This window comes from Chroicocephalus ridibundus, chromosome 1 (assembly GCF_963924245.1).
Source record: "Chroicocephalus ridibundus chromosome 1, bChrRid1.1, whole genome shotgun sequence".
NCBI lineage: Eukaryota > Metazoa > Chordata > Aves > Charadriiformes > Laridae > Chroicocephalus > Chroicocephalus ridibundus.
Genome location: NC_086284.1, coordinates 6,570,458 through 6,598,220, shown reverse-complemented (window position 1 = coordinate 6,598,220; position 27,763 = coordinate 6,570,458). Strand labels below are relative to the sequence as shown.

At 44.9% G+C, this 27,763-nt stretch overlaps 2 protein-coding genes across 6 annotated transcripts; one reads left to right on the top strand and one right to left on the bottom strand.

The window, feature by feature from the left end:
- Positions 1 to 180: 180 nt before the first annotated feature.
- AQP11 (aquaporin 11) lies at positions 181 to 11,609 on the top strand. 2 transcript variants are annotated; one of them, XM_063326722.1, is made up of 4 exons: positions 181 to 579; positions 680 to 1,336; positions 6,303 to 6,419; positions 11,472 to 11,609. In XM_063326722.1, exons 2-4 carry the CDS (start codon positions 742 to 744, stop codon positions 11,522 to 11,524), a joined length of 765 nt encoding a protein of 254 aa, XP_063182792.1. In that variant the 5' UTR covers positions 181 to 579; positions 680 to 741; the 3' UTR covers positions 11,525 to 11,609. The 2 variants fall into 2 exon arrangements, with proteins under 2 accessions (XP_063182792.1, XP_063182782.1); XM_063326712.1 differs by lacking the exon at positions 181 to 579 and having other exon boundaries at positions 586 to 1,336.
- Positions 11,602 to 27,191, bottom strand: CLNS1A (chloride nucleotide-sensitive channel 1A). 4 transcript variants are annotated; one of them, XM_063326744.1, is made up of 7 exons: positions 27,012 to 27,191; positions 24,269 to 24,405; positions 21,867 to 21,977; positions 20,944 to 21,054; positions 19,763 to 19,936; positions 18,276 to 18,360; positions 11,602 to 11,913 (listed from the first exon to the last, which is right to left on the bottom strand). In XM_063326744.1, the coding sequence occupies exons 1-6, from the start codon at positions 27,158 to 27,160 to the stop codon at positions 18,293 to 18,295; spliced, it is 750 nt and encodes a 249-aa protein (XP_063182814.1). In that variant the 5' UTR covers positions 27,161 to 27,191; the 3' UTR covers positions 11,602 to 11,913; positions 18,276 to 18,292. The 4 variants fall into 4 exon arrangements, with proteins under 4 accessions (XP_063182814.1, XP_063182805.1, XP_063182834.1 ...); XM_063326735.1 differs by lacking the exon at positions 11,602 to 11,913 and adding an exon at positions 15,128 to 15,793; XM_063326764.1 differs by lacking the exon at positions 11,602 to 11,913 and adding an exon at positions 15,128 to 15,793 and having other exon boundaries at positions 21,867 to 21,974.
- Positions 27,192 to 27,763: the final 572 nt, after the last annotated feature.

The window sequence follows — 27,763 nt, the reverse complement described above, 5'->3', positions numbered from 1 at the left end:
GGGGCTCTAAGGTCTCCCCGGAGCCTTCTCTTCTCCAGGCTGAACGACCACCTTCCCTTCCCCTCAGCACCAAGGGCGGGAAAGCACCAGAGGCTCCCCCGCCCCGCGCCCGGCTCCGTTCGCCCCCCGCCGGCCGCCGGGCGCATGCGCAGTCCCGCAGCCCGCTCGCCCGCTGCCGGCGGCCGCCCCGGGCCGCGCAGCGCCCGGCAGAGGAGAAGGAGGAGAAAGGAGGCGACACCACCGCCTCGCCTCACGCCGCCGCGGGGACGGACCTTATTCACCAGCCGCTTTCGCCTGCCCGCCCCCGCGGAGAGGGCGCGCTACCAACCCGGCCGAGAAATTGGCTCGCCTCCCCTTCCCCCGTGCGCTGAGGGGAGGAGGGGAGCTCCGTCCGTCCCACCGCGGAGGGGCTGAGGGAAAGCGGAGCCCCCTCCTCGCCCCCCTTCCCCTCCCGTCCCTCTTTTCCACCGCAGGGAGAGACCTCCCTTCTCCTCCCCCCTTCCCAGGAGGGGAGAGGGACCCCCCTGCCCTCACCCCCCTGAGGCCGGCCTCCCCTGCCCTTTGCTCCCCGTCTCGACGGTGAGTCAGAGCCTCGCAGGTGGGGACAGAAGCTGGCTCCTACCTCGAAGGCAAAGGGTGGTCATATTCCCTCCCTCTCCCGCTTTCTTTCTCCCCTTAGGTGGCGGGGCTGGAGCAGGGCGAAGTCCTCCTTCGAGCTCTTCGGCCTGTCAGACTCTCGCCATGGCTGGCGGTGGGCTCGGGACCTCGCTCCTGCTGATGGCCGGCATCGTGGTGGCGGTGGGGCTGTGCAGGAGACTGACCCGCCGCCGGCTACGCTCCCACCCGCGCCTTTGCACTTTCCTTCTGGAGATGTTTAGCACCTTCCAGATCTGCGCCTGCACCAACGAGCTCTGCCTGCTCGGCAACGCGGAGCCGAAGCCGCACACCGGCCTCACGCTCACCTACGGCTTCACCGTCCTGCACGGCTTGACCCTGCCCGGCAGCACATGCAACCCCTGCGGCACCCTGCAGCCCATGTGGGGCGGTGGGACCTCGGTCAAGATGGGTGGACTCAAGATCGGCGCGCAGTTCGTGGCCGCGGTGCTTGCCAGGGTGTTTATGCACTTTCTCTGGAGGCTGGAGATGGCAGAGCCACATTATGGAGCGCTCTCGCAGGGCTGCGGCGACCCCATGCAGACTACAGAGATGCAGGCGTTCTGCATCGAACTGCTCTTTTCTGTCGTTTTCCAGCTGACCGTCCTGCGAGTGGAAAGTATTAATCCCAAATACAGAGTCCATTTGATTGCCCTTCTCATCACCATGCTCGTCTATGCAGGTCAGTCTTTTTTTTTTTTTTCACTCTCTTCCTGCAATAAAGTTGTAACAGAGGTGGTTTTTATTTTTCTTAAAAGTGTTAAGATGCAAAATTATTTTTCTCGGATTACAAATAATGCGTTAAGGAAAGCCTTTCGCCCTACATATACAGAGTTCATTGTGGAGTTTATGTAAAGTTTGCCTGGTTAGATGCCAGGGAGGTGTCGGGTTAAGAATGAAATGAGTTTTCAATTTAAAAGGATGTCAAATCTGCAAGTAAATACAATTAAGAGTTTCACAGAACGCTGTTCAAATATCTCAGTGAAGGATCATTTCATAATCCGACTTTATATAGCATGGGAGATTTCACACAATGTGCTCTGATTTCTAAGTGGCGTTGCGAGAGAACACCACTGTCTGAATCAGGAGAAAATGCTGATTGTGCAACGGCAGGGTACGGACCGGTAACACGGAAGTTTGGCTTTAAATAATGCATAATTCATACCAATGCAGCTTATTTAACTACGTTAAATCCTCTAATCAGAAGCAGGTATGGTTATTTGTGGAATGCATGCAGAATACCTCATGAAACCGCATGTAAAAAAAAAAAAAAATTAGGTGCCTGTTGTATCATGGCATTTACAAGAGTTTCCTGTCTCTGTGATGCCCTGTGTGGCAGTGTCCTTGCCTGATTGTCACCTTATGCTTCCCAGAGCTGGGACGCTGTCACTTGCGCAGCCTCTCGGGACCAGTGGGAAGGAAGAAGGGAGAGGAGTCAGTCTGAACTTCCTTCTGCTGACTGTTGATGCTGCTTGTTGTCCCCAGTGAAGTGCCAGAGTCATGTCACTTGTCACTTAAGGACTGCCCTGCAGGGCACGGGTTGTACTGGAAAGGAGATTCTGTAGGTTGGGATACCGGGAGATGAGAGGGAGATGGTTCCAGAGCTCTTTGCTTGTGCTCCAGCCCCCACCACAGAGGCAGTCACCCAGGAAATGATCAAATCCATTTATGAGAGAGGGAGATTGATTGCTCTTATCCACAGACATCTGGGATGTCACTGATGTCTTGTCCAAAAGGTTTAACTGTGTTATGCTGTCCAACATAATAGCATATAGGAGAATAAAGTAGAGTCGAATTTTCAGATGTATTAATGAAAAAACCTTTACTCATTATGTTTAGCTGAAATTGGCTAATACCTGAAAGATTAAAAGAAGTCCATGGAGAATTTTGAGAATTAATTTAGCAATTTGAACTACTTTCTAAAATTAATTTTTGAATGCAGAGGCACGGTGTCAGTCCATTTGAGCACGAAAAATATATTTCTGAATTGCTCACTGAAAGTGTAGCCAAAGATTATCCTGCCTCTTCTACAGGCATAGAAAGCTGGATTCCCGATTCTTAACATTCCTTTCCTGCTTAGCAAATAGTCACATAAAATAACACGTGTCACATTCCCTTTCTCTTCACTAGTTCATACAAAGGATTTATGCCCAGTGTCGTTGGCCAGGCTGGCCTCGTATCTTTTTCTAGCAGGAGAAAGCTGTGTACCATGTCCCCTTCCTTGTCATAAACTTGGACTTCTACAACCATCCAGTGCAGTCCATCTACCTGTGCTTCTAGGAAACATCAGACCAGCTGCGCCCAGGCCTCTTTCACATGCACAGTTTGTGCTGTTTCATGTGCAGAACACCCTGTGCTACCTGGACATTTTTCTTTCCATTTCTTTTAATCTAGACTCAAGTCTACTGTAAAAATATATATGCATTTCGGGGAGCACATCCTGAACCTACTTTCATCCCCTGCTTAGTGGAACATCCAGTTCTTTCTTGTTCACTCTGCTCCAAGCTTCCTAAGGGTTGCGCTCTTTGCTGTACACTCAATTTAAAAAAAAGAAAAATAAAGAGGCGAGCGGTCCTCCCCCTGCAGTAGTCCTGAGCTGTGTTTAGTTTACTGAGCACTCTGAAGATGTGGATTGAAGCCTCCTGAAGTAGAAGAGGGTGTAAACCCCCAAGATCCCTCTCGCTGAGCGGGAGCAACCTCCTGCTACTAATTTCTTTCTGTGATGAAGTCCCAGAAAGAAATTAATGGATCATAATGGATCTCTCTCTCAGTGGAAGGTTAGGTCAGTACACATAGGACACCTTGGAGGTTCTCAGACCTTTCTTGCTGCTTCTTTCCCTCTGCTCACATCTACACACAAGCATTCCCTGGGATATCCTCCATTCTCCTGCCCCCGCTCCGTTTTGAGGACCCCCTTCCCACCGCCGCCCAGCACATCCAAAGGGCTAGGCAACCAGTGCAAATTTAGGCCAACTGGTAATATTCTTCCTTTTTCCTACAAAAATAGCAAATAGTTTAGAATATTGTATGAATAATGATTTTTCAAACTTTTATTCAACGGATACAATGTTCTGGCTAGGAACTCAGAAAAGTGCATTATATTTACAAAATAAAACTCATGCTAATGATTTCTTTTTAGACTCTGATTTTAAAAACCAAATCAATTGTGCCTTCAGGATCCAGGTTTATCACAGTTCCGAATGAAGCAGAAATCTTAGAAAATACATCTCGTACATAGCGTGTCATATTTCATTCCATGAATTATGTTCTGCTATGAATTTGAAAGCTGTATCCTGTAAAAGGAATGATTGCTGTCTAAAAAGGGACTGGAAGAAAGAATAGCTCTTATTCCAGTTTTGTTTGGGTAAAATTTAGAAGGAAAGCCGTATCCCTCTGGCTTACACCCATCTAAATGTATTGATACACACACAGGGCTCAGAAACGTTGAATCGCATTTATACGGTTGACTAAGTGAAGTTGTCAGAAAAAATAAATGTGGATAGGTCGCTGTTGTGTGTACCCCATAAAAAGATACTTAGACATGCCATGCAGCTTACTCCAACAAATAACATCAGATTATAAAGTATTTTCAAAATTACAAGATGTTCATTTCGGTTTTCTTCTACTTTCTCATAGTTAAAAATATTTGGATTTTTTTTTTTAACGTTTAGTCTTACACAGATCAAATTTTTATAATAGCGCATACTGTACGCAAAAGCTCCAATACTGCATTCACTCTGTTTCTTCTATAAAATAGATGGGAAAAGGGAACATTATGTCTTTCCATATCGAGGGAATGATTCAGAAACTAAGGACACAGACCATATACATGTTGGTAAAGAATATTTCTGGGTATTTCCTTTCGGAAAATATGTAATTAGGGGAAGAAAAAATACATCTTTTGAGGGCTTTTTCATTTACAGGCAATATTGCAATGAAGTCAGAACTGGTTAGATGTTTCTGAGCCTGACATATCAAGGTAAAAATGACATACATATTTTTAATTCTGAGTTCCTAACTTTGCCTTTAGTAATTTCATTACCTCATCTTTTTAAGTTTTTATGTGTACAACAGCAAAGATGTTACACTTCTTTTGCCACGAAGTCACTTATCTTTTCTGGTACATAGACTGAAATGTTTAATAAATATTTTTAAATAAGATTATACTAGTGGCCCTGGCCTTGGTTGACATTCTAGTAGTTATTAGTAATGAATATTGAAGAAATACCGCAGTTAAAACTCTGTCTCATGTTTAATGTTCAGAAACAGCAACTGCCTCCTGAGAGTGAAATTCTGCTCTTGAATGTGTGTTTGTGGCTACAAAAGCAGAAGCAGTGAATTTATAAATAGATTAAAGCAAAGTAAATTATTGTAGATGGCCTTCCTGGCAACAGTGGGAGTTGTTAATGTGTCAGTGTGCAGAATAACAGCCGGCACAGTAAATCTGCGTGGCTGTTGAGAACAAGTGTAAAAACAGAGCAAACTGAGTAGGTCAACAAAGACTAAAACCTTCCCCAACTGTAATGACGATAAAAGAAATAATGAGTATATAGAAAGAGAAATAGAGGAGAATGACAAAGACCTCACTAAAACTTGCGGTAAATGATTGCGTGCTGATCACAAACAAGGATTGCAGCAGCATGATATTTGTACAAAGCATAAGTTCAAAGCTCATGCTAGCTTATTTGGGAAAAATCAAGAATAAACTTTAAGAAACTAAATAGACACAATCATATAATATTTTACGGGCAGAGATTAATAGAGAAAACAGATACGGGGTGGGTGGTAACTAGTAGTACAGAAATACAGATAATTTTGCTATGAGTAATGCTTTTTCTGCAGGATTGCCATGAGAGGAACAACATATGTCAGAATCAAAAACACTTACCTCCAGGTTTATCTGCAGCATAATTACAGTTTAGTCCCCACAATGCAATAGGTTTGGGTCTAGTTATTTAGAGAATGTTTAGGCGACTTCATTTACATCTGAAGTCGGAGGCAAGGAAAGATGCTTGGCTGCTTTCAGCTTCCTTTTTAAAGGGAGTGGAGAGGGGTTTGCTTTTATTTTGTTGAAATAACATATAAAATGATTGTGACGGGTTTTCCCACAGTTATTACCACACGCTAGAAATTGATAGCGTAATATTAGTGTTTTATTAAGAAAGTACAGAGGTCAGTTTAGCAAGAACAGCGTTTGACAGGTTTTTCCATTATCTTGCACGTGTGTTACGCGCGACCCGGGGATGTAATGAAAGCTCAGTATTTGTTTCCTAACATTTGTGCAATTTCTGTCTCTTCTAAAAGCGTGATACAGACTGCTACAGATAAAGCAGCTTATTGTTTTATCAATAGAAACATTCACCGTTAGCCTAACCCATCTCCTCAAAGAATATTTGCCAGAAAGAGATAAAGGAAGTTATAGCCTACACTTCGCATATTTTAAAGCATTTTAGAAAACAGTTAAACTGTTAAACGTATCATCTTGTAAATAACTTCAGCAGAGTTCATCTGTTCAAGCGGTTTCTACTAATCCGTTTTATTGCAGAGTGTGCGTTTCTTGTAGTATTGTGGATGTGCATTTCAATATTCATTTAAAATAAACATTAAGAAAGATGGTTTGATTTCATATTGTTTGCATTTTATTGCAGGTGGAAATCTCACGGGAGCAATATTTAACCCAGCACTGGCTTTTTCATTACATCCAAATTGTTTCTATGAGAAATTTTGGAGTTATTCACTAGTATATTGGATAGCACCATCCTTAGGTAAGTTCTTACTATTTTATGTATTTGAGAAAGTACATGGTTCAAAAAATAGCTGTTTTTTATTTGACAGCCTGCTCGTTTTCTGTTTTAAATAAAATCCAGAAAATAGTCCATTATAATTTATGTGTAGAAGTCATTCAGAATCATGGTTTTGTGTCGCAAATGTAAGCTACGTATTTTAAACTTGTTTAATACTGCTTGTAGAGCATGCGTAACACTCGGTTTTGTGAATCGAGCATCTAATACTGAGTCTTAACAGTTTTATTCACAAAACAATACCTACTGTTTTGATCAGGAAACAACCATATTAGGTTATATCGTTGTTTAGTTTAGATGTCACATTCAGAGTCTAAGTACTTTTGGGATACTTTGAGCAAGATAATGTACCTACCAAAGAACCACAACAGTCCAATTCTACGTGGAAAAGGGTTAGCGTTTAAGTTAGGGTTAACTAGTTAGTTATAAACCAACAGCTGTTTACTCTGGAGCGCGATCCTTTGGAGGCTGCCTGTTGTTTGGGACTTTATGTTTTGGTACTAAAATCCAGCCCGTTTGAGGCATGCTGCGTATTCACTGACCAAAGGCCCCCTTTAATATTCTAGCAGAATATGAAAAACGAGAAAAGGCTACCTGAAAGTAAATACTAGCCTGATTAAGTTAAAAAAGAGAAACATACAGGTTAGCATGCAGTTTCTGTCTCGCTTTGTGACAGTATGCAAGGACATGGAGATGATTAATTAAAAAACTCCCACCCACAGGTATTAGGACAAATGCTTAAAATATGCTTTCTCAATTATTACTATTGTAATATCACACCTTTTGTATCTGTATAGCGTCTAAACTTTGCAGTTCCCATTCTATGTTTTTTCCCCCATCACTGTTGGAAACAACCTGTTTAAGAATAAGGAATAGTGGTAACTGGATTTTTTTCTAACTTAAATTATGGTTTTAATGTGGAAGCTATTGATTTTAACTTCTAGTTGTGTGCAGATGAAAACGCTCCATGTTGATTGTTTACAGTTAGCCCATACAAATCCTGAGCTTTCTGCTTTGAGGGTATATAAAGCAGCAGCCTGCTAATCCCGAGTTCTTTCACGACTGTTAATCCTATTAGAAGGTACAGCAGCGACGAAGGTACAACAGCATGTGAAACGCACAGGGGAAACATCTGAAAGGGCTTCAGTTATAACAAATAACCTCTTTTTGTTGTTTGCATTAATGTCTGTGCATGTCCTACTTGCATTGACTCGCCGTCAAAAAGGGAGACAGAATTTTTAGTCTAACAAAACTTCACTTTAATACAGTTTTTTTTAAGTTAAGACGTCCAAACAGGATGACTGAACAATAGAGTAAGCGTGATAAAAGCCCATGCACGCTTCCAGTTGGCAGCTAATGAAATGTCTCAGGCAAAGCTGATGAGGATCACCTGGGTCCTAACAGAACAGGTGATGCTTCTCAGAATTCTGGTTTAGCTTTCTGGTATATTAACTGATTTCAACCTGATAACCATTTTGACATTTTCTAGGTTATAAACACTTGGGATTTAATATTTTGGCTGGGAGGCACTCTGAAACACCAAGTTCTGCTTATTTAGCAAGATGCGTCCTGCAGAACTGCTCTGCAGAAAGCCTTTAGGTGATTTCGGCTTGAGTAAGATAATCAGCAGATGTCAACACAAATGCAACCACGACCTGAGGAATTTAGAATGTGATCAGGCATTAACGTTACATTTCTGTGGAAATTCATAACCAGCAGTTTATCATTAGTTAGCATATAGAGAATACATACAGAATATATTGAATGCTGTCTCTTAATTTATGAGAAAGGAACCGCAGCCCAAGCAGTTGTAGAAATGTGAATGTTGAGGACACATCCCTTTTTGTGCAGTGTCACTACTGTAGCCAAACATTCTGTTACAGGTCTCAGGTCTGTGGATCACCTGAAGGGCCGAGTAGTCTATTGGTAATACTAAGTTTCTCATTACAAACCCAGGGCGCTTCATGGATACATACAGACCTTATCGTAGAAACCAAGAGTTGTAAACCAATGTACGGTGTCTGTGGTGGAAGTATAGAAGAGAGAGTTACATTTGAAAACTGAACTGATGAATACAGGAGCGCAGATCTGCAAATCTAACATGAAAGGACATTTGTCTGACACTTTCTGAAAATAAGATAATAGCAAGAGATTTTTTTTTTCTTTCAAAATTGGACCAAATGATGAGGCATCTAGAAAAAAAATACCTGTTATGATGATAATAAAATTCTTGTGAAAAACATTTCTGAGCAGAATCATAAAAGTAGACGATGAGGGAAGGGATAATTTAAACTTAGTTGTAAAAATTACTTTCAGAATCTATGTCAGCAGAAACACTGTTTCAGGCTTCCTAGAAACTGGCCGAGTCATAGTGATACGCTAATCTGATGTCTCACTTTTCCCAGCATCAGCATCTGAGATGGTTACATTACTTTGTTCTTATTTTGGGGAAGTCTGTTAGGGGTTTTTGTGATTTGCTGTGGTAACTACCGCATGCAGAACCATGGGCTAGCACTAGAAAGTTCAAATTGCCTGAGCGAAGAAGCGCGATATGATCTCGCAGCACATACCCACGAGGACAAGGAGACCGAGACCATTCTGTATAGACTGGATACCCTGATCTAGCTGTAAGCCAGTTCTTAACCATCAACTTTAAAACAATTTTCTTAGAAAGGACACTTAAAACGTGAGGGAGATTAATTATCACCTTCACAAGGGGAGGAGGAAGGGGAAGTTTACTTTTAGGGTAAACAAATCTGCTACTCGTTTATGATCTTTCATGACTATAATCTTGGAGCTGTAATTAAGAACTTACTTTCCAAAATGGCTTCACTGAAGTTTTGGTGCAGGTGATTCTCCAGTAGCACTAAACCAGCTAATTCCTGTAGTGAATATAGATGTCAGCAAGTGTTAACGACTTAGCATGGGCAGGCCTAAATTCTGCGCTGTGAACACAGAAGCAGGAACAGTGGAACAAAGACAGTTTCTGTTCTACTGCCAGAGGAAATCACGGTAGTTGTGTCCAGGCGCGATTATACCGTTAGCAGTGATGGGGACTGAGCTAATGCTTCTTTATGAGTACCAGGGAGATGGCAGTTACGAGTGGAAGAGTTGGTGACAAGATACGGGACGTGAGGGCAGAAAAGTGGGATGCTCTTTCCTGGACAGGTGCCAGCTTAGCGTTCTGCTAGGCTTCTAACGCTATAAAAGCAGCATCAGTGCCCGCTTCTCTAGATCAGTTTTAAAAAAGACTAATACTGTTCCTTAGAAGAAAATGCTTTTTCACCATCAGGATAGAAAATATGTGCCACAAAAGTCACTTAGCAGTAGACGTAAATAGAGGTGAACAAGGGAGGAGACTTCAGGTGAAACTTTCTGCTCAGAGAAGGTATTCAGAGGTTCCCATCAAGTTCAGCACACTTAAGTGTGGAACTTAACAAAGAAATCCGAATTGCAAGTCCACGTGCACTGAAGTGATCGGCATCTCAGGGACTTGGTAGCAAAGGAGGGGCTCAGCAAACAACTAGCAGAAGTCTCCTCCTCACAGACCCTGGTCCTCCGAGGGGCTTTCAGCTATGCAGACATCATCTGACACAGCAAAACTCTTCTGCGGTGAGTGAACACAATCCAGGAAGTTCCTAGAAACTGTCACTGATGAAGTCTAACTCAAATGCTAAAGGGCCAGTGAGTGGTAATCCTGTGCCTGACCTGCTCACAAACAGGGAAGAACTGGTGGTGAACGTGGCCTCTCGGGTTGGAGTCCTCACAAGAGTTCAGGGTCCAGAGGAAGACTGGGAAGGTACATAGCAGAGCTGTTTGCACTTTGGACTTCAGGAGAACAAATTTCTGCTTATTTAGGAATTGCTAGGTCAGTAGTAATTCCCTCAGAAGCTGCCACAAATGGCAGCAGTATCCCATGGGAAGGTGATTTTTCAAAAAAGCTTCCCTGAGAGCTCAGGAACACCTTTTGATGTGCAGGAAAACTTTTGAGGTAACTGTTCTCATTGGCAGACGATGTAACAGCAAGGCCACAAGTCGTGGCTTGGGGGGTTCAGAGTGGACCCCAGGAAAAGCTCTGGGAGAAGTGCTGCCCCATCCGCGGAGGTTTTTCAGGACACTGACCTATCTAGTAGCGTAGGCAATCGTCCTGCACCGAGTGGGAGATCCAACTAGAGAGAACAGAATCGCTTTCAGTAAGCATTTTTGTGATCTAGGAAGCTTCATAAAATACAGGCTATGGGTGAGGAACGCTGTCAACCAGAATCCTCTTAATTTCTGAAACGGAATATACTGATTTTTTTCCAGGAGAAAAAAAAAACAAAATGTGTCTCAATAAACTGTATTTAGGTGGCCTTCTTTGGACTCGATGATCTTTATGGGTCCCATCCAACTTGAGATACTCCGTGATTCTCACAGAGAATCTATAATCTCTAACTTTACCATTTTTCAGCTTCAGAATAAACCTTGAACTAGAACGATCTTCAAAAAAAAAAAAAAACCCCCGCTGTGCTATACCTGCTTGCAGCCCCTAAACCCCATGTGGTTATCAAAACAGACGCTGGTTATCAAAACAGACGCTGGTAGCAAACTCAGCCTTATCCCATCCTCTGAGGAGTGGCGGTTTGGCGCCTGGTTCAGTCACTTCTACGTCCAGCTACGGGGCAAGGAGGCTGATACCGCAACGGGCAGGTGCACACCTGGGATTCACCTGCTCAGGCTGCTCTCCCGTTGGCTTGGCTTATACAGATCAGAATTAAAACATTAAATATATAAAGAAAACCAAGATTAACTCCTAAGGATCACTGGCAGGGTCTGTTGAGGCTGTCTTTGTGAAAAACAAGGTGTTTGGAAAAGTACTGACCGCCTCGAGCCCTTTTAACAGAGAATTCCATTTTGCTGCAATTCCTGCTCTATTGCGCATCACACACTCAAATAAACATAATGTCTACTTTCAGTACTGTGTCCTTCTCAGACACATTTAAATAAAGGTCCTTTTTCTGTAATTTGTCTCTTCAGGTACAATACTTGTGGCTTTTATATGGGATGAAATCCTTCCTCGGATATCCTGAGACCTCAAATGCTGAAATTTGGCAGTACTACATTAAAAATACTTCCAACATCTGCAGACGTGAAGCTTTCAGAAAACTGTTGACGTTGACTGCCATGCCACCTTTCAGTTGTATTTTCAGATAATCACGTTTGAAATATTTGACTTACAGAACTTTGTATTCAAATACTTATTTTGTAATAGCGTATCGGGATTTTGAGAATATCTATCTGCCGACATTTTCAGTTAAGCCATCTGAATGTGAAGGACTGTTAAAACATTGCAACTTTGTCACTTTAGCCATAAGTGCCATTTGCTGACCTTGATTACAACAGCGTGCAACACTAATTTTAGACAAATACCAGCCCTTTCAAGGTTTGATTTGATCGGATTTCTTCCCATAGAAGGCCCCTGCAAAAAAAAAAAAAAAAAAAAGGAGCTGAAGATGTCATTGCTGTAGTGACCTCATCATATTCCTACTTGCAATGTACGTACCTCTGGCAGGACAAAAGGCTCCACGACTCCCTAGAAGAGTCTCCACAGCTCTATTCCAGAGGTACCCTACACCAAAATTAAAAGTCTGTAGGACCAGCATTGTTTTAGTAATACCCGAGTGCAGGTAAGTAACACCTCGCTTCCTTTCGGCAAGGCTCTACCCCATCCTGTCCCGCTACAGTCTGCTGAATGTTTGTCTTGGTTGGAAAGAGCGGTAATAAAGTACCAGAAAATTGTGTAGACGCACACACATAAAAGGGCTTTTTAGGCAACCCCCCCCTCCTGTTTTATCCGAGATTATACTGCTGCCTCTTCACAGGGTAAAACGGACACAGCGTATACAGATGAATCACGTGGAACTTGATTTGTCCTTGATTTTATGTCACTCTTACCAAATCTTTTTCTTACAATAAATGAATTTGCAACACAGGAGAATAAATAAAAGAGCTAAAACCACGGGAAAGCTGCGTACCCGAAGGGGCAGGACCATGCCCTTCCCCGCCTCAGCTGAGGAGGACACCACCCAGAGGCACCAGCCTCTGAAGTGCCATTTCAAACATCAGGTTTCTTCTTCCGGACGCATCTGAATTTTTATATATGCCAAAATGTCTTTTCCAAATTTCAAACTAAAGTCAGTTTTTCGTTCTGTAGTTACTAGGTTTGAAAGGAGAGAGAAGAAGGTCTCCAAAGATCCTAGGAGTAGGCCCCTTGACTCATTTCCCGAGTCCCCCTGGAGACCATACACTAAGAGGAAGGGAGGGAATGGGACAGGGTTGGTTTTTTTCACAGTAACATTATGAACCACTGCTGTTGTCAGCTGTCTTTTTTGCAAGAGTTTGGGAAGTAAATACTTTCATGTAATTTTTTTACTTGTTGCAATAAACTCTTTTCTCATTTTAATTTTCCAAGGTATGTTTAGGATTATATTGCAAAAGGAGATCAACTGTTTGAACATGCTTTTCATAGAAGAGTCTTAATCCACGACCCTGTATTCAGAAATTAAAATAAAATTGAAAAAAAATAGCTTGCTAATACGCTGAAGGGAACTGGAACTGCTGGGTTATCACTCAGCAGCACCGGGATGCTAGCGGGTGTAGGCCTGCTACAGGAAACCTATCTTTGGTAAAACTCTTCAGGGCAAGGGACCGGGCAGCGCCACGCTGAGCCTGATGAGGTGCCATCCTTCAGCTGCTTTTACGTTCAGCCGCTGATTTGTAACTCTGCCACAGAGAGCGGCGAGAACAGAAACCCAACGCACAAGACCTCTAAAACCACAGAATCAGAGTCTTCCAGTGCCGGAAGACTGCGCTCACAGCCCCCATGAATCACAGAATGGTTCGGGTTGGAAGGGACCTTAGAGACCATCTCGTTCCACCCCCCTGCCCTGGGCAGGGACACCTCCCACCAGCCCAGGTTGCTCCAAGCCCCGGCCAACCTGGCCTTGAACCCCTCCAGGGATGGGGCAGCCACAGCTTCTCTGGGCAACCTGTTCAGGGTCTCACCACCCTCACAGCCAAGAATTTCCTCCCGATATCCCATCTAAACCTCCCCCCTTTCAGTCTGAAGCTCTTGCCCCGTGTCCTATCATTACACTCCCTGAGAGGGTCCCTCCCCGTCCTTCCTGTAGGCCCCCTTTAGGGACTGGTATTTTTATACCACGTACTGCTTCTAGAACAGATGTTTTGGGAGGCTTCTACCCGTCACTTTCTTGCTTTACTGCTTTTTATCGCTTTTACCTATTTTTAAAGCAATCCATACCTTATATTTTTCTTCTCCTAGGACTTTGCCTTTACTGGTGTCCTCAAGTTTTTAGCCTCATTTCTTACAGAAATGAGCCTGACGTCATGAATTGATCCACAGGTCTCCTTTAAACCCATGAGGCCCACAGGGTAAAGGTCTCAAAAATAAACCTCAAAGAGCATAAAAACAGGCTGCCAGGGAAAAGAGAAAGCAGAGATACAAACCTACAGGCAGGCAAGGTCTGTTAGACTGGAGGCCCTACTTCCACATCCTTTCCGACAGCCTGCAAAAGCAAAGTCCATGAACCAAACGCTGGCAGCTCTGACTTGTGTCTACATTGTTTATAGTGGCATAATACAGAGTTTAAAAAAAAATAAAGATCGGTACAAATCTGGGCAATTAACAAGCAGTTGCTTTATTCATAGCCACCAGAAATAGAATATAAAATAAATATAAAAAAAAACCAAAACCAAACCTGTCTGTTTTAACAACGAACGGTGACTTGAAATGGCATAAACCTTCTTTCCTAAACTACGGTGCCGGTAGAGTTTTTTTAAGTGTCCCAAAATCTCACTGTGCGAAGGTTCTCCAAATCCCAGCACAAAAATTAAAGCCTCGCTTTGTAGCCTCCTTTGTTCCGCTGTATCCCTCACAAAAATGTGCATACATTTACATAAACAGATATCCGTATGTAGATACAGGGGCTAGTGAAGGCATTCTTCTAGAATGCCCCGTCGGGTAACACGCCGAATACCTCATTTCTTCAGCAACGTCAATAGTTCTCGACGCTATTACATCGCCACTAATTGGACTGGCATTCCTAACGAATATTCCACAAAGAGTGGTTGTAATTTTCGCACAGCTTGAAACCAACGCACGTCCCAACGTGCTACGCGAGACGGGACCGCTCAATACGATTCCGAGAGCGTAGGGCTGGTAAAGAAAACTCTTCATATACCAACATCATAGTAGTGAAAGAAAATTCACAAATCAACGTCAGATCAAATGAAAATGGAAAAAAGTTTACTACCACACTATCACTTGAATATTGGGGGGGGAAAAAAAAACACCTTGAATTTGCTGCCGTTGCCCCATGGCAAAACCACCACCAGCGAGATGGAACGGTACATGCGCCAGCAGGACGAAGCTCTTGGGAATCTACAGCTGGGTTCCGACCTTTGGGATGTGCCAGACTAATTCTATCTTACAGGCGCGCTCTGCGAATGTCCTGCCCTTTTATCCTCACGTGTCGGTAAATGATGAAAATTACTTCATTGGACTTTTTTTTTTTTTTTTTTGGTGATAGAAGAGAGTGGTAAAGCTCAGACGACGTCAGCTCAGGGTTGCCAGCCACTTGCTGAAGTAAAGGACTGAGAACTGCAACACGGAGTTGGTTGTGAGATACAAAAAAATCTTAGTTTATTTAACAACGTTGTTAAACATTTCATACAAAGACACAAAACAGTTCTCTTTTTCCGGACTCCGCAGACTGGATTCCATCTCCTCTACCACCCAAACTCTGCTCTCGGAGAAACGAAAGGGACAGCGCTGACACGATAAAGCCAGTTACTCAAGGGGCATTAAATTTAGCTTTGCTTTTAATCCTTGGCCAACCCTATTTCCTTTTGGTCAAACTTTGTAACATTTCTATTTCCGTTCTACTCCACCGATGCAATGAACAGGTACAAAAATACGGAAAACCCTAGGGCAATCTAAAATTCTCTCCTAATTACAGCTTCATTTCTGAAGTCCCAGAATTCCTACAAAGGCTTCTTTGAAATGACCCCTGATTAGCCCCATTCAGGTGTTAGATGCAAGAGGTTTTATTGTTTTTTGTTGTGGGTTTTGGGTTTTTTTGTGGGTTTTTTTGTTGGTTTTTTTTTTTTTAAATAACCCCATAGTGGTCAGAAATGTCAAACCCTGTTTTAAACATCTATAAAAGCATTTATAGACCTAGATGTCTAAGCTTAAGATCATTAAAAGAAAGGTTAACTCCCGATAGTCACTGCAATGCCTTCAGTTTTACAGCTTATTCTGGAAGTGCCACAAGAGGGATCTGAAAGATACAAAACACCAAGTTTACAGAATTGGCATGAAAATAAAAGCTTATTAACCTTTACAGAGCAGTTTGCAGTCCCAGAGGACAGCGCTTGACGGCGAACCCACTGATTTTCGGGAGGGTGGAGCGTCTTTGCCTGCGACGGCAGCTCTAAACTGAGGTCAGCTGAGGACAGCATGCGACGACAACCCGCAGCTGCGCCCTGGAAGACCCCATCGCGCCACCACGCGCAGACCACACCGGTTGCTTCGGAACAATTACGCAACCGCCCGATGCGACAGACAAAACGCCGCTTATTACAAGACCAGTGGAAACGTCCCACATCAATTGTCAGCAAGTCTTCCAGGAGCTTCAGCAAGCGACTGTCACATCTCGTTTGGGTAACGAGCGGGAACATGCAACACGAGCGTCCCACAAGGGCATCGCTTTAGGGGCAGGGCGGTGCGTTGCTCTCTAAAGGATCGCCAACAAGATGTTCCTGTAAATCGTTTTTGCAGTTCAGAAGGTTAAAAGGGCTGAGCTGCTCCACAAAGTACCGAGAGGATCACAGCGCGCTCCCCCTCTGCCCCCTTTTCAGAGCGCAGACCCACGCCAAAGTTGTCAGCAGGGTGATTAGCACAGACCTGCAAGAGCTGTTCTTGTCACTTCGCACCTTCAGTTGTTTATTGCTGCCCTACACCCTACGTTTTGAACCTACTTAAATTACATCAGCGCACAGGGGCTGGGGAGTGCCCGTCACACCCACAGCTCCCGAACTGCCACCTGGAGAAACGTCACCCCAACACTTGACGCTGCACTCGCCGACGGCTTGATCTGCCCCAACAGGCTCCACAGCTCTGAGCAGCGCGAGCAGAAGGACAGGGGGACTCCCTACACAGTCACCTCCTAATTAACGAATCTCCCACGGCCACCTGCCGCGCCGTGGAAGGCACGGAGTTAAGCAGCAGGAAGAATTCCACTGACCAAAACTACTTCTTTCAGGGTGTTTTCCACCAGCACTTTCAGGCTCCTCAGAGACCTGCCACCAGCCTCTAACTCTCCGTTATCCGGCTCAAGTTTAAACCGGGACAATACGCATTCAAACTGGAATTTTCAACAGCACAATTTAATTTTTTTAATTTATTTTTTTTTTATAAACCGTGGACCAAAATCATCTTGGAGATGGAGACATCAGAGCCAAGCTTTCCATTCACTAAGAGGCACTTCATCTACAGCTGAAGAGGTTTCCCTAATTTTAAAATATGCCCTTTATCAAATACGATAGCCACCCGGTGGAGGGGCAGCCACTATCTTGACTTATTTTTGTAAGAGCTCTTCCTAGCGTAGGAAGAGCAACTGAAGAGAAGTTTGAGCTCTTACACCAAACAAAAAATACTAATTCAGGACCGGCGGCAGTGGTCGAGATCAGAAATCTCAGACAAACGGGATTTCAGAAAGTCAGAAACAAAGTAAACCAAGCAAGGGAGGAGGAGAGCAGATGTGCATCACCCCTCCGCAACAGCCTGTTCTCAGTGACACTCTAATCCCTAACCAACTACTTCTGACCCATTTCCATCAGCTTTTTTCGGCATGTCTTCTCATTTGTGGCCCTTTCCTCCCCTGCCCCTCTCCTTTTTCCTCCCCCGAGCTTTTGGCTGGCCACCTCACAACTGTTTTCTCCGGCATTTCACAGTCCCACTTCCGAGAGAGGCAGAAGAACTGCGACAAAGCACCAGCCCTCGAGCAGCACGTGCCAACTGGGCGCTAGCGAGCACTGCTGAGGCAGGGGTGGAATCACAATCCCGCTGTGCCTCTGCAGCGCTGCAAACGCAGTCCCAGAAGCGGCTACCCTTCCTCTCCCACCCAGCGCCAGCGAGGAAACGCTGGCACATCTTGTAATGCCACTAACGGGAGAAAAGCAGTTCAGGTGATGGCAGGCAAGAGGGGACGCTGGTACAACCACCTCGGCAGGGTGCTGTCTCTCAGTAGCGCGTTTCTGACCACAGTCACATCCAGATTGCTCAGGAACTTCACCAGGAACTGTTCCTGCTCCGCTTACAGTGAAGGAAGAGATGGACTCGTGGCACTGTGAAGTGTTCTGCCCCCTTGAAAGGCCTGGGAAATCTTGCACACTAAGGGCGAAATAACGGATGCTAAGGACAGTAACTTCCCAGCAACGGCTCCAGCATTTATATATCAGTATCTAAGAGCCTTTGAGATCGGATAATTCTTAATTTACCAAACAGCTACCCTGTCTTCCAGAGAGACACGCCCGTGCGCATGACGGTTTATGCCGATAGGCAATTTTGGACAGGTCATTGAACATCTTTCCATACTTGTGATAACTACAGCCACCTTTTCCTTCTCTAAATCGCCACCATCCTGGCACCACAAGATACTTCCTACAGGAAGTCTGGAATTAAGCGCATCACACAAGTTACAGAGACAGAAGGCTCTGCAGGACTGAAAAGCATTGCTGTTGGAAGACAGAAGAACTTACAGCAGCGTACGTCCTCCTCAGTGATCCACTTCTGCGTCTTCAAACTGCCCCGCAACTATTGGTGCTATGTCCACCTCCATCCCATCTGGAAAACAACAGCCAACAGTCGGTAACGCTGCAGGCTCAAAAGCGGACGTTATCGCAGGAGAGAGAGCGAGTGCCCTCTGTTGACAAGAGATGACCAGAGCAGAAAACTCCTTTGCTGAACTGAAAGCGGCGCAAGGAAACACCAATGTGCTCACAAGTTTCTGGTTTTGTTCCAGCTCTCTCAGTCGGTCACTTGAAGAGTCACCACTTCCTACAAACTCATCTCACCCCGCCTTATTGTTAAACACCAGATTTAAACTATTTCATTTTTTTAAATGAAGTTTCAACGTAACAAATGCCATGATTCCTTTTAAAAGCTTTAATGACGTTCCACCAGAAAGAGGCCGGATCCTGTTCTGAAATTACTCTCAGCAATCATAAATGTGAAGAAAAAAAAAAAAAGGAACAATCGCTCTATACTACAACGTCAAAAAATAACAGAATTCCGAAACCGAGCAGCCCTGGGGATATCAATAATTGTAACAAACCAAGAAGCAGCACCGTAGCAAATAAGATCAGGAAGGCAATTAAAACTGATGAAGATGGCTTTGAGACACGTGACATATCTGTGGTTCAATTTATGTTAATTTTCAAAATTTTGGGGCTCAGAAACCTGACAAAATTTTCAAGTGAAGGGCACTGCTAAAAGAGGAGTATATCACACCCAGGGTTATCTTTACATTATATAAAGGTATTCCAAGTTGTGGAACAAAGAGAACCTGTAAACAACTGACAAAGCAAATAAAGATTAAAAAAAAAATCATCCATGTGGGATCAGAACAGACGAGTTATGATTCTGTTGATTACTCTAGGCAAGCTGATAGCTAGAAATCCACAACAGCCACACCATTTTTCATCCTTCAAAAGTGTCAAGCCGTACTAAAACACTGAGATTTATATAAAAAAAAAATAAATAAATAAAAGCAGCAATGCTACTAAACTACTTCCCTGTTCTTCTCCCAGGTAATATATCGCTCCAGTGAAAACAGCACGGAGAAAAGGCAAATTTTGAGAGATTAGGGAGTTTTCTGACAAAAGGAAACCTTACTCCTTAAACGTACGTTTGAACAACCAGCAGCATTAAGAGACAGTATCCTTCAGAAAAGCAGATTTTTTAAAAAATCTGTTCCAGTGTATTTCATCGATTCTGAATTCACACTGAACTCTGTAAAGACAATTATTAACTTACAATTTAAGGTATTAAAAAAAAAATACTATTGCCTGTTTAGAGCGGAAATTGCTTCCTAATCCCAGTGTAGACTGACAAGTTTAATTTTTTTTTTTTTAATTCTAAATCAACTTCGCCCTACCACTGTTCCAGGGAATCATATCAGGAAAGCCTGGCCAGAGTGGAGACCCACTGCTTTCACATCTTTTAGTCAAAGAAAAGCATTTCTTACCTTCAAACTCCCTTATCGAGTCTTCTGTTCTCACTCCAGCCATGTTGTACTGACTGCTGACGGACTGGGCTAACATGCCTTCTAACCTCTCCAGGGTGGCCTGACCTTCTGCAGTTAAATGCGACAATCCTTCTTCGTAAGTGTAAAAGCTGGGGATGTCACCTTGTTCTAGCTCTGCAAAAATACGTTCGTGTTTATCAGACCGGAGTTTAGGAGCCTGGATCAAGCAGGGGAGGAGGAACAGGACAACAGCTAGGCAAATTATGCTCCGATTAATTGACTGAGATTAAAAGGCTGCTTGTATCAGCTATGGAACATACAGAGTGACGTGAATTGACCACGCCATGGCAATGGCACTGAACTTGTGCTACAACATCCAGTGGGAACAGGAAAGGCTGATATTTGTGTCTTGGGCCTTTTGAATCATAGAACCATTTAGGTTGGAAGGGACCTTAAAGACTAGTTCCAACCCCCTGCCATGGAGGGGGTTGCTCCCCTAGAGAGACACCTCCCACCAGCCCAGGTTGCTCCAAGCCCCGTCCAACCTGGCCTTGAACCCCTCCAGGGATGGGGCAGCCACAGCTTCTCTGGGCAACCTGGGCCAGGGGCTCACCACCCTCACAGCAAAGGATTTCCTCCTAATATCTCATCTAAATCTCCCCGCTTTCAGTTTGAGCGCCTACCCCTTTGTCCTATCACTACAAGCCCTTGTAAAAAGCCCCTCCCCGGCTTTCTTGTAGGCACCCCCTCAGGTACTGGAAGGCTGCTATAAGGTCTCCCCGGAGCCTTCTCTTCTCCAGGCTGAACCCCCCCAGCTCTCTCAGCCTGTCCTCCCAGCAGAGGGGCTCCAGCCCTCCCAGCATCTCCGGGGCCTCCTCTGGACCCGCTCCAGCAGCTCCATGTCTCTCCTGTGCTGAGGTCCCAGAGCTGGAGGCAGCACTCCAAGTGGGGTTGAGAACGTTTTTGCTGAATTCCAATGATTTATGACAGCTAAACTACAGATTTTCTGCAGATTTCTGAGGTTTTACACTGTCCCTGTGTCACAAAGAATGATTCAGCAAGATGAATAATACAGAAGAAACTTCTTAAGAGACCAAACCATTCTCATGACAGATACCATAGGAGAAGTTCCAGGTATCCAAGAGCTGGTAGGGATTTCAGAAGAAACAACTGTTACAAACCGCGGGCCTCGACATCGTACTCCTCCCCTTCATAATCGTTGTCTGAATCTTCATCGTCTGGGTCTGGGTGCAGAGCTTGGCATTCACACATCGCTGAGAACATGGCTTCCACTGCAGGAACACAAACGAACACAAACCTCCCTCATTTCTCCACCAACACCCCACAACAACAGACAAGAAATCCTGGCCTGAGTGATCAAAGAGACTGAGAATATTCCTTTACCAGAACCACCGCTGAATTTGTATTTGAAAACATCACCCAAGCAGTCATGCAAGAAACAAACCCGGTTTGTTCAAAGCCTGATGTTTTACCCTCTCACCAGCACTTTCCATTATTTCACTGATGAAAAAGCCTTATCTCTGGACAATTCAGCCTGCGGTCACCCGCTGCAGGATTCCCTGCCGCTGCAGGATTCCCTGCCGCTGCAGGATTCCCTGCCGCTGCAGGATTCCCTGCCGCTGCAGGATTCCCTGCGGCATCTAATACATAAAATTCTTAAAACTTGGATCCAACTGCAAGCTCCACACCAGACGGGATACGAATGCTTTCCAGAGGTAGTGTCTGGACATTAGCATGTTCCTAATAAAATTGTCGCTGACTCACAATATCACTGAATTTTGTAATTAAAAATATGTTTCCCATACAAGCTCTCTACAAATGTATATAGATAAGATTATCTATGTCATGTATTTACATTTAAAAGACCCATTTTAAAGCACTGGAATTTCCCTTGAGAAGCAGCTGCTTGAAATATTCCAGCTTCAAGCAAAATAAAACAATTTACTTTGTTCTTCTCAGCACACAGAAATCAAGTAAATAGAGAAGGACACTAAAAGATCACGTCGTTTACACCTCCCTACCCCAGCGTCTGCCACATATAGCCAGGACTTTAAGCTAAAACGCGATTTCCTTCTTCACTTACAGGCTGATTTGTCACTAGGTACAAATCTGAATTCCGCAATGGGTTCAACGTCGTCATCACTGTCTTCCTCCTCCTCTCCTTCAGCCATGGGAGCCTCTTTTGTCCCCTCTTCTTTAGGAAATTGAAATATTTAAGAGAAACATGTTTATTTTGTCAAAGAAGTCGCGTTTGTTTATTCTTTCAGGAACACACAGGTAATCAAATCAGAGACCTGGACACAACCTGAGAGAGGCAGAAACACACCCACTCCCATCCACGCTATGGATATATGAGGCCCTCTCACAGCACCTTGACAACACGTGCAACACACACAAGAACTTTTCCATTTATAATTTTAGGACTTTAGATTTCTGCAATGGTCACATGATGTATTCAGGCACTTTAGGAAAGCTGCCTGACTCTTATTAAAAACAACTGCTCCAAAACCCAAAATTCACAATTGTTATCATTTACTTGCACAATGCTCTATATGTATTTTTTAAAATCACATGAATTTAACAGATCCTTAACACTACTGTCATGAGATCAGGTCGCTTCCAGTGTGGCCTCTCACAGAGGACTCTGACATTTACAGAAGATCTCGACTCGGTTTCTGACATTCCTAGCCAGCCAGCAAGATGTCAGAGGTAGAAAGCGCACCCACAGCCAGTGACAATCGTGGGCAAAACTGCGCTTCCCAACTTCTGCACACAAGCGAGCAACAACGTGATGTTTTACTTTCCATAAATATAAAAACCACAAAGAAGATGGCTTCAGTTCATCGCTTTGTGGCTGGGGACACGACACTGACAGCCTCAGAAGTGCAGAATTCTTTTCTGCAGAAAAAGAGGCATACAGTTAAGGCCGTTCCACCGAGAGTGGCTTTTATCACAAACAAAACTGGCACCACCAAGAATACGAAGAAGCCAAGAAGCTGCCAACCAGCTGCCCCCAAAAATGAAGTGTCCAAGGAAGCTGCCCAGTCCTTTTCCAACTGACACCCGCGGGCACAGCTTGTTACTGCTGAATCCAGCTCTTTGTTTTCAATGAAGTCAAGCTCTGACCGCCTTTTCTAAAAAAGGGGCGAGGACAAGGCACATGCCCACAGAATGCGCAACAAAAACTTTCAGAGGAAAAACAAAATGTACCCTGCCCAACTGAAAGAAGGAAGACTCCTGCAGCCAAAGAAGTGGGGAGGTTTGGGTTTAACACTTTAATCCAGCAGCTAAAATCCCTGGCCAGGGATGGACTTGAAAACTAAACAAACCTTCTACTTGCTGTAGAAGATTTACTGTAGCCAGAGTTCATATATTTAAAAAAAAAAAAAACCACAAAACAACAAAAAAAACCCCACCACACAAAGAACTCCCACAAACAATCAGTTTATTTAGGATTTCTAGATAAGAACTATCACAGGATATCCCTCTTTTCAAACCCCATTATCAGAATGAATTAAAAGCTGTAAACACCTTTCTTCAGACTAGGCTCAGGTCACTTCAAAATAAACACAAAGGAAAACGCGGAGGAAAAACCAATAGGTGCATGTACACATTCTCTCATTATTTGTGGTGACAGACTTTCAGAGAACATTAGTAACACGAGAGAAGGAAAAAAAGGAGTATTAATAGCTTAAAAACGCCTCTGCCTCCTCAGAGTCTTGTCAGTGCTTTCGGTATATAGACTATTTAAAGAAAAATTAAATGCCAGACTTTAACTACAATGACTAGTAGGCATGAAGGGGAAAGGAGACTTGCTCAATACTTAACACCCGCTACTCTTAAATTGAGACGGCAGTTTATCACACTCTTAAAATATTAACAGGTCTGCCAGAAGAAAAAATCAACGCATCAAAAATATAGAAAATCTTCATACAAACAATGGAACAGAAAGCTTGTTTGCTCTAGGTCAAAGCAAGACTAGTCAAAAGGTTGGATCTGTGGGAAATCTACGAAGATCCATTAAGCCTGGTAACATGAGCTGTTGCATTTTTTTTAAACAAGCTGCGGGAGAAAATGAATGAACGCTTGCAGGCTAATGGGAATCAACAGGAATTCATAAAGCCTGGAGAGGGTAGCAACATTAACATAAATTCAATAAAGCAAATATGATACTTAAGTTGGAATCACAGGGAGAGAGCAGAGGAACAAAATTATTTAAAACAAGTGTAAGAGAGCAGAGAATTGATTTTCAGCGGCTCCAGCTGTACGTATTCCCATGCTGAGAGCTCAACAGTACAGAAGCGACTCTGAACAAGGGCAAAGCTACACTTCTAAAATAACTGCTCTTCAGAGAAATGAAAAAGCAAATACAAGCTATTACTTGAATGAAGCATATAATTTTTAAAAACAAAATTTACTCTTTTTGAAGAAGAAATCGTGCCACTCGGGACCACATGGGAGCACTAAGCAACACTCAGGGTATACCTTCGAATTTGGCATTCACCATGACGTACAAGTGCTCACACGGGTAGGCGCTCAGGTCTCTGGAGACGGCATGTAAACTTATGGTGGGATAATCCAAGGTGAAGCCAACTCCGGAGTTTTCCAGCCAAGACAGGCGACTAACATGGAGGGGGAAAAAAATAAGAGACAAGTTAGAAACCAACAGAGGAATCTAAGGTACACAACTCATGCCTGCAGAAATGCACACCAACCCCAAGAAGTGAGTAATTCCAGTCAAGGCACTTACCCCACTCTCAGGTAATACAGTCCTGGACCTGCCCAAACAGGACCTGGCAACAGCATAACTAATGGCCGAGATAAAAGAAACCTTTTCTTAAAGAACGTGAAGCTGAGCACCCCAAACACATTTCAGCCTTATCACATTTACGCTAAACCCTGAATTTCCCTCCCTGCCTCTTCATTTTCTCCTCTCTGTGGGTATCTATCATCCCAAAGCTTACTGCAGAGGTTCCAGAGTGTGACCGATAACTCAAACTATTAAACGTTCTGTGGTTTTTCAAGATAAAGTGAATACTGAAAGGAAAGTCACAATGGTAATTTCTGGAGGATTATAGATCTGATGCGGGTATAGCCTGTATGTAGAAAACCCACCAGTTCTGTGACCAGCAGCGCTAACAAAGCCAGGTTATGGTTTTCCCCTCCCTCACAACTTATGTGCTATAACCTCTGCTTCCCCCCATTTTCACGCTGATCCCTAACCACATCAAGAGGCAGCACGGGTTGTCACCGCTGGGCTGCTACCGCCTTCCTATCAGAAAGATCAATGTCTTCCTAGCAGCTGAGAAATCAAACCCAACCCAGTTTTGGGTGTCTGTGATCAATGAGGTCAGACAGCAAACGGGAATACTGAGAGGCAGAAAGTGAGACCCCCACCACACGCAAAACTCAGCCTTCACAAGTTTTTCTGGAGGGACAAAACCCACCCCTGAAAAGGTCACAAAAGACTCCTCGCCTCAGGAAATCAGCCTGAGAGCAAGAGCTAGCGCAGTGGGAGCAAGGAATTTCTTTCCTAGCCTCACTCAGCCAGTTCTCAACATTTACAGCTGCTGACGTACAGTCAGTACACGGACCCAAGGCCGCATTGTCCGCCCAGTTCTCCCACATCACAGCACTCCTGCAGATGCTGGCGGTTTCTATTCATTACCAGCAACTGACTCTGGTAAAAGCTCGGCGACACGCTCGAAAACATGTTGGGAAGAAGCTGGCAGACTTGTACGTGCCTCACACAAAGATCTACTGAAAGCAAGTTACAAGGAAACTCAATATTACACGTGTTGAAAGCAGATGCTTTGTGAACAGAAACCCTTGTGTCTGCAACCAAACAAAACAGTAATTCCAGAGAGATTCCTCTCCAAGAGGAACGCAACATCACTAACAAGTTCAGGTGGGGCAAAAACGCCTCAAATAATATTACCTGGCTTATAAACGTTTCAAGGTCTAAAGGTTTTAAAAGACAATTCAGCCCTTGGTGCACATTTTAGATGACGTTTTTGTTCTAATATCACTCTAACACTCTTCCACTGCAGAAATATATTATAACTAAAGCACTCTTCCATGGTTAAAGAAAATTATGTTGCCTTTATCAACAAGCTGTCGTCTTGAACTGTGCAATGCAGGGAGGATTTAAAGGACATTACAGGGTTCAGATAACATCTTCCAAGATAACTTATTTCTGCCTAGTAAGAACACAGAGTGTCTATGTGATTAATGCGATGTGAGAGACTTCACAGAACCACAGTAGTTAATGACAGCAGAAAACCAACAGCCCTGTTCACTCCCCTGTCAACGGAAGAGAGGTGCCGTGTGTTTTTCATGTGCCAACCATCAGGGCTCCCTGGCAGTGCTGTTCCCTCCTGCGTTGTCTGAAACACCATTTACAGCAGGAATAGTGGGGACCCCCCTCAGAGCCTGCCCCTCACAGCTCTCTTTAAGGGCCTTCCTCACATGACAGCCCCCCTCATCCAACTCACAGAATTGTAGGGTTGGAAGGGACCTCTGGAGATCATCTAGTCCAACCCCCTGCCAGAGCAGGGTCACCCAGAGCAGGTGGCACAGGAACGCGTCCAGGTGGGTTTCAAGTATCTCCAGACACGGAGACTCCACACCCTCTCTGGGCAGCCTGTTCCAGTGCTATGGCACCTTCACAATAAAGAAGTTTTTCCTCATGTTGAGATGGAATTTCCCATGTTCCAGTTTGTTCCTGTTGCCCCTTGTTGTGCCACTGGGCACTACTGAAAAGAGTCTGGCCCCATCCTCTTGCCACCCACCCTTTAGATATTGATGAGATTCCCCTCTCAGTCTCCTCCAGGCTGAACAGCCCCAGGGCTCTCAGCCTCTCCTCATAAGAGAGGTGCTCCAGTCCTTTGATCGTCAAGGACGTGGAAGAAGGGGGATGTGGAGTCCCCCAAGTCCCCCTTCGGGCAGGTCCCGTCAGGGTGACCCCACAGTCCCCTCAGGCGACAGAGCCCCTTAGGGTAGCCCCACACTCCCCCCAGAGGAGAGGATCCACCCCGCCTGGTCTCCACCAGCTCCAAGGGGAGGCCCCTCATAAGCCGCCCCCGTCAGGAGAAGCCATACAGTCCCCTCACACAGCATCCCCGGTTCCTGCCGGGCAGCCCCCCCTCAGGGCAGCCCCCGCACCCCGAGGCCTACGGGGCTCCCACGAACCGTCACTCCCCACAGGCTCAGGTTCCGCTCCCCTCACCTCTCGGCGATGTAGAGGGTGCCGGCGCCCAGGGTGCGCCCCGCCAGCACCGCCTCCGTGTCGGGCTGCCGGTGGCGAACGCCCTCGGCGGGAGGCGGGAACCGCTTGAGGAAACTCATGGCGCCGCCGCCACCTCCCTCCTCCACCATGGCCGCAGCCGCCGCCTCGTCCGCGGCCGCCGGAAGCAGACCTCCTCGCCCCGCGGGGCCTCTCTAGGCACGTCTCGATGATCCCCGCCCGCCGCCATGTTGGGGCCGTTCCCGCCTTGACGGCGGCCGTCGGCGGCCCGCAGGGGAGGGGCCGGTGTTTCGGCTCAAAACGTCCGTGTTCCGGAGGGGGAGTCGCGGTCCCCCTCCAGAGCGATGCGGTCTGTGATTCAAGAGCGTCTGCGTCGGTCAGTTTTTTGAGTAAAATTTTCTTTATCTGGAACAAGAGAAGCACAGAGGAGTGCTGAGGTGGTCACTGGCAGTACTGCCCAATGACAGCTGGTGAGCTTTAGCCTGTAAATCTCAAAGGAAAAAACAAACGCAGCAGCTTTTTGGTGAACATTATTAGATGCTGGAAAGGGAATTTTAGGTGGATGGCCAGCACCCGGTGCCTGGTACGCATGGTACAGGGGTAGACATGGAGAAGAAAAAGAAAGTCACAATGACCTGATTTGCTTAAAGGATATCCAGCTGATTTCCCTCAGGAGTGACCAGCTTGAGGTCAGGAGCCCCATGCTGCTGCGGTGTGTACCTGGTGAGCCTTGG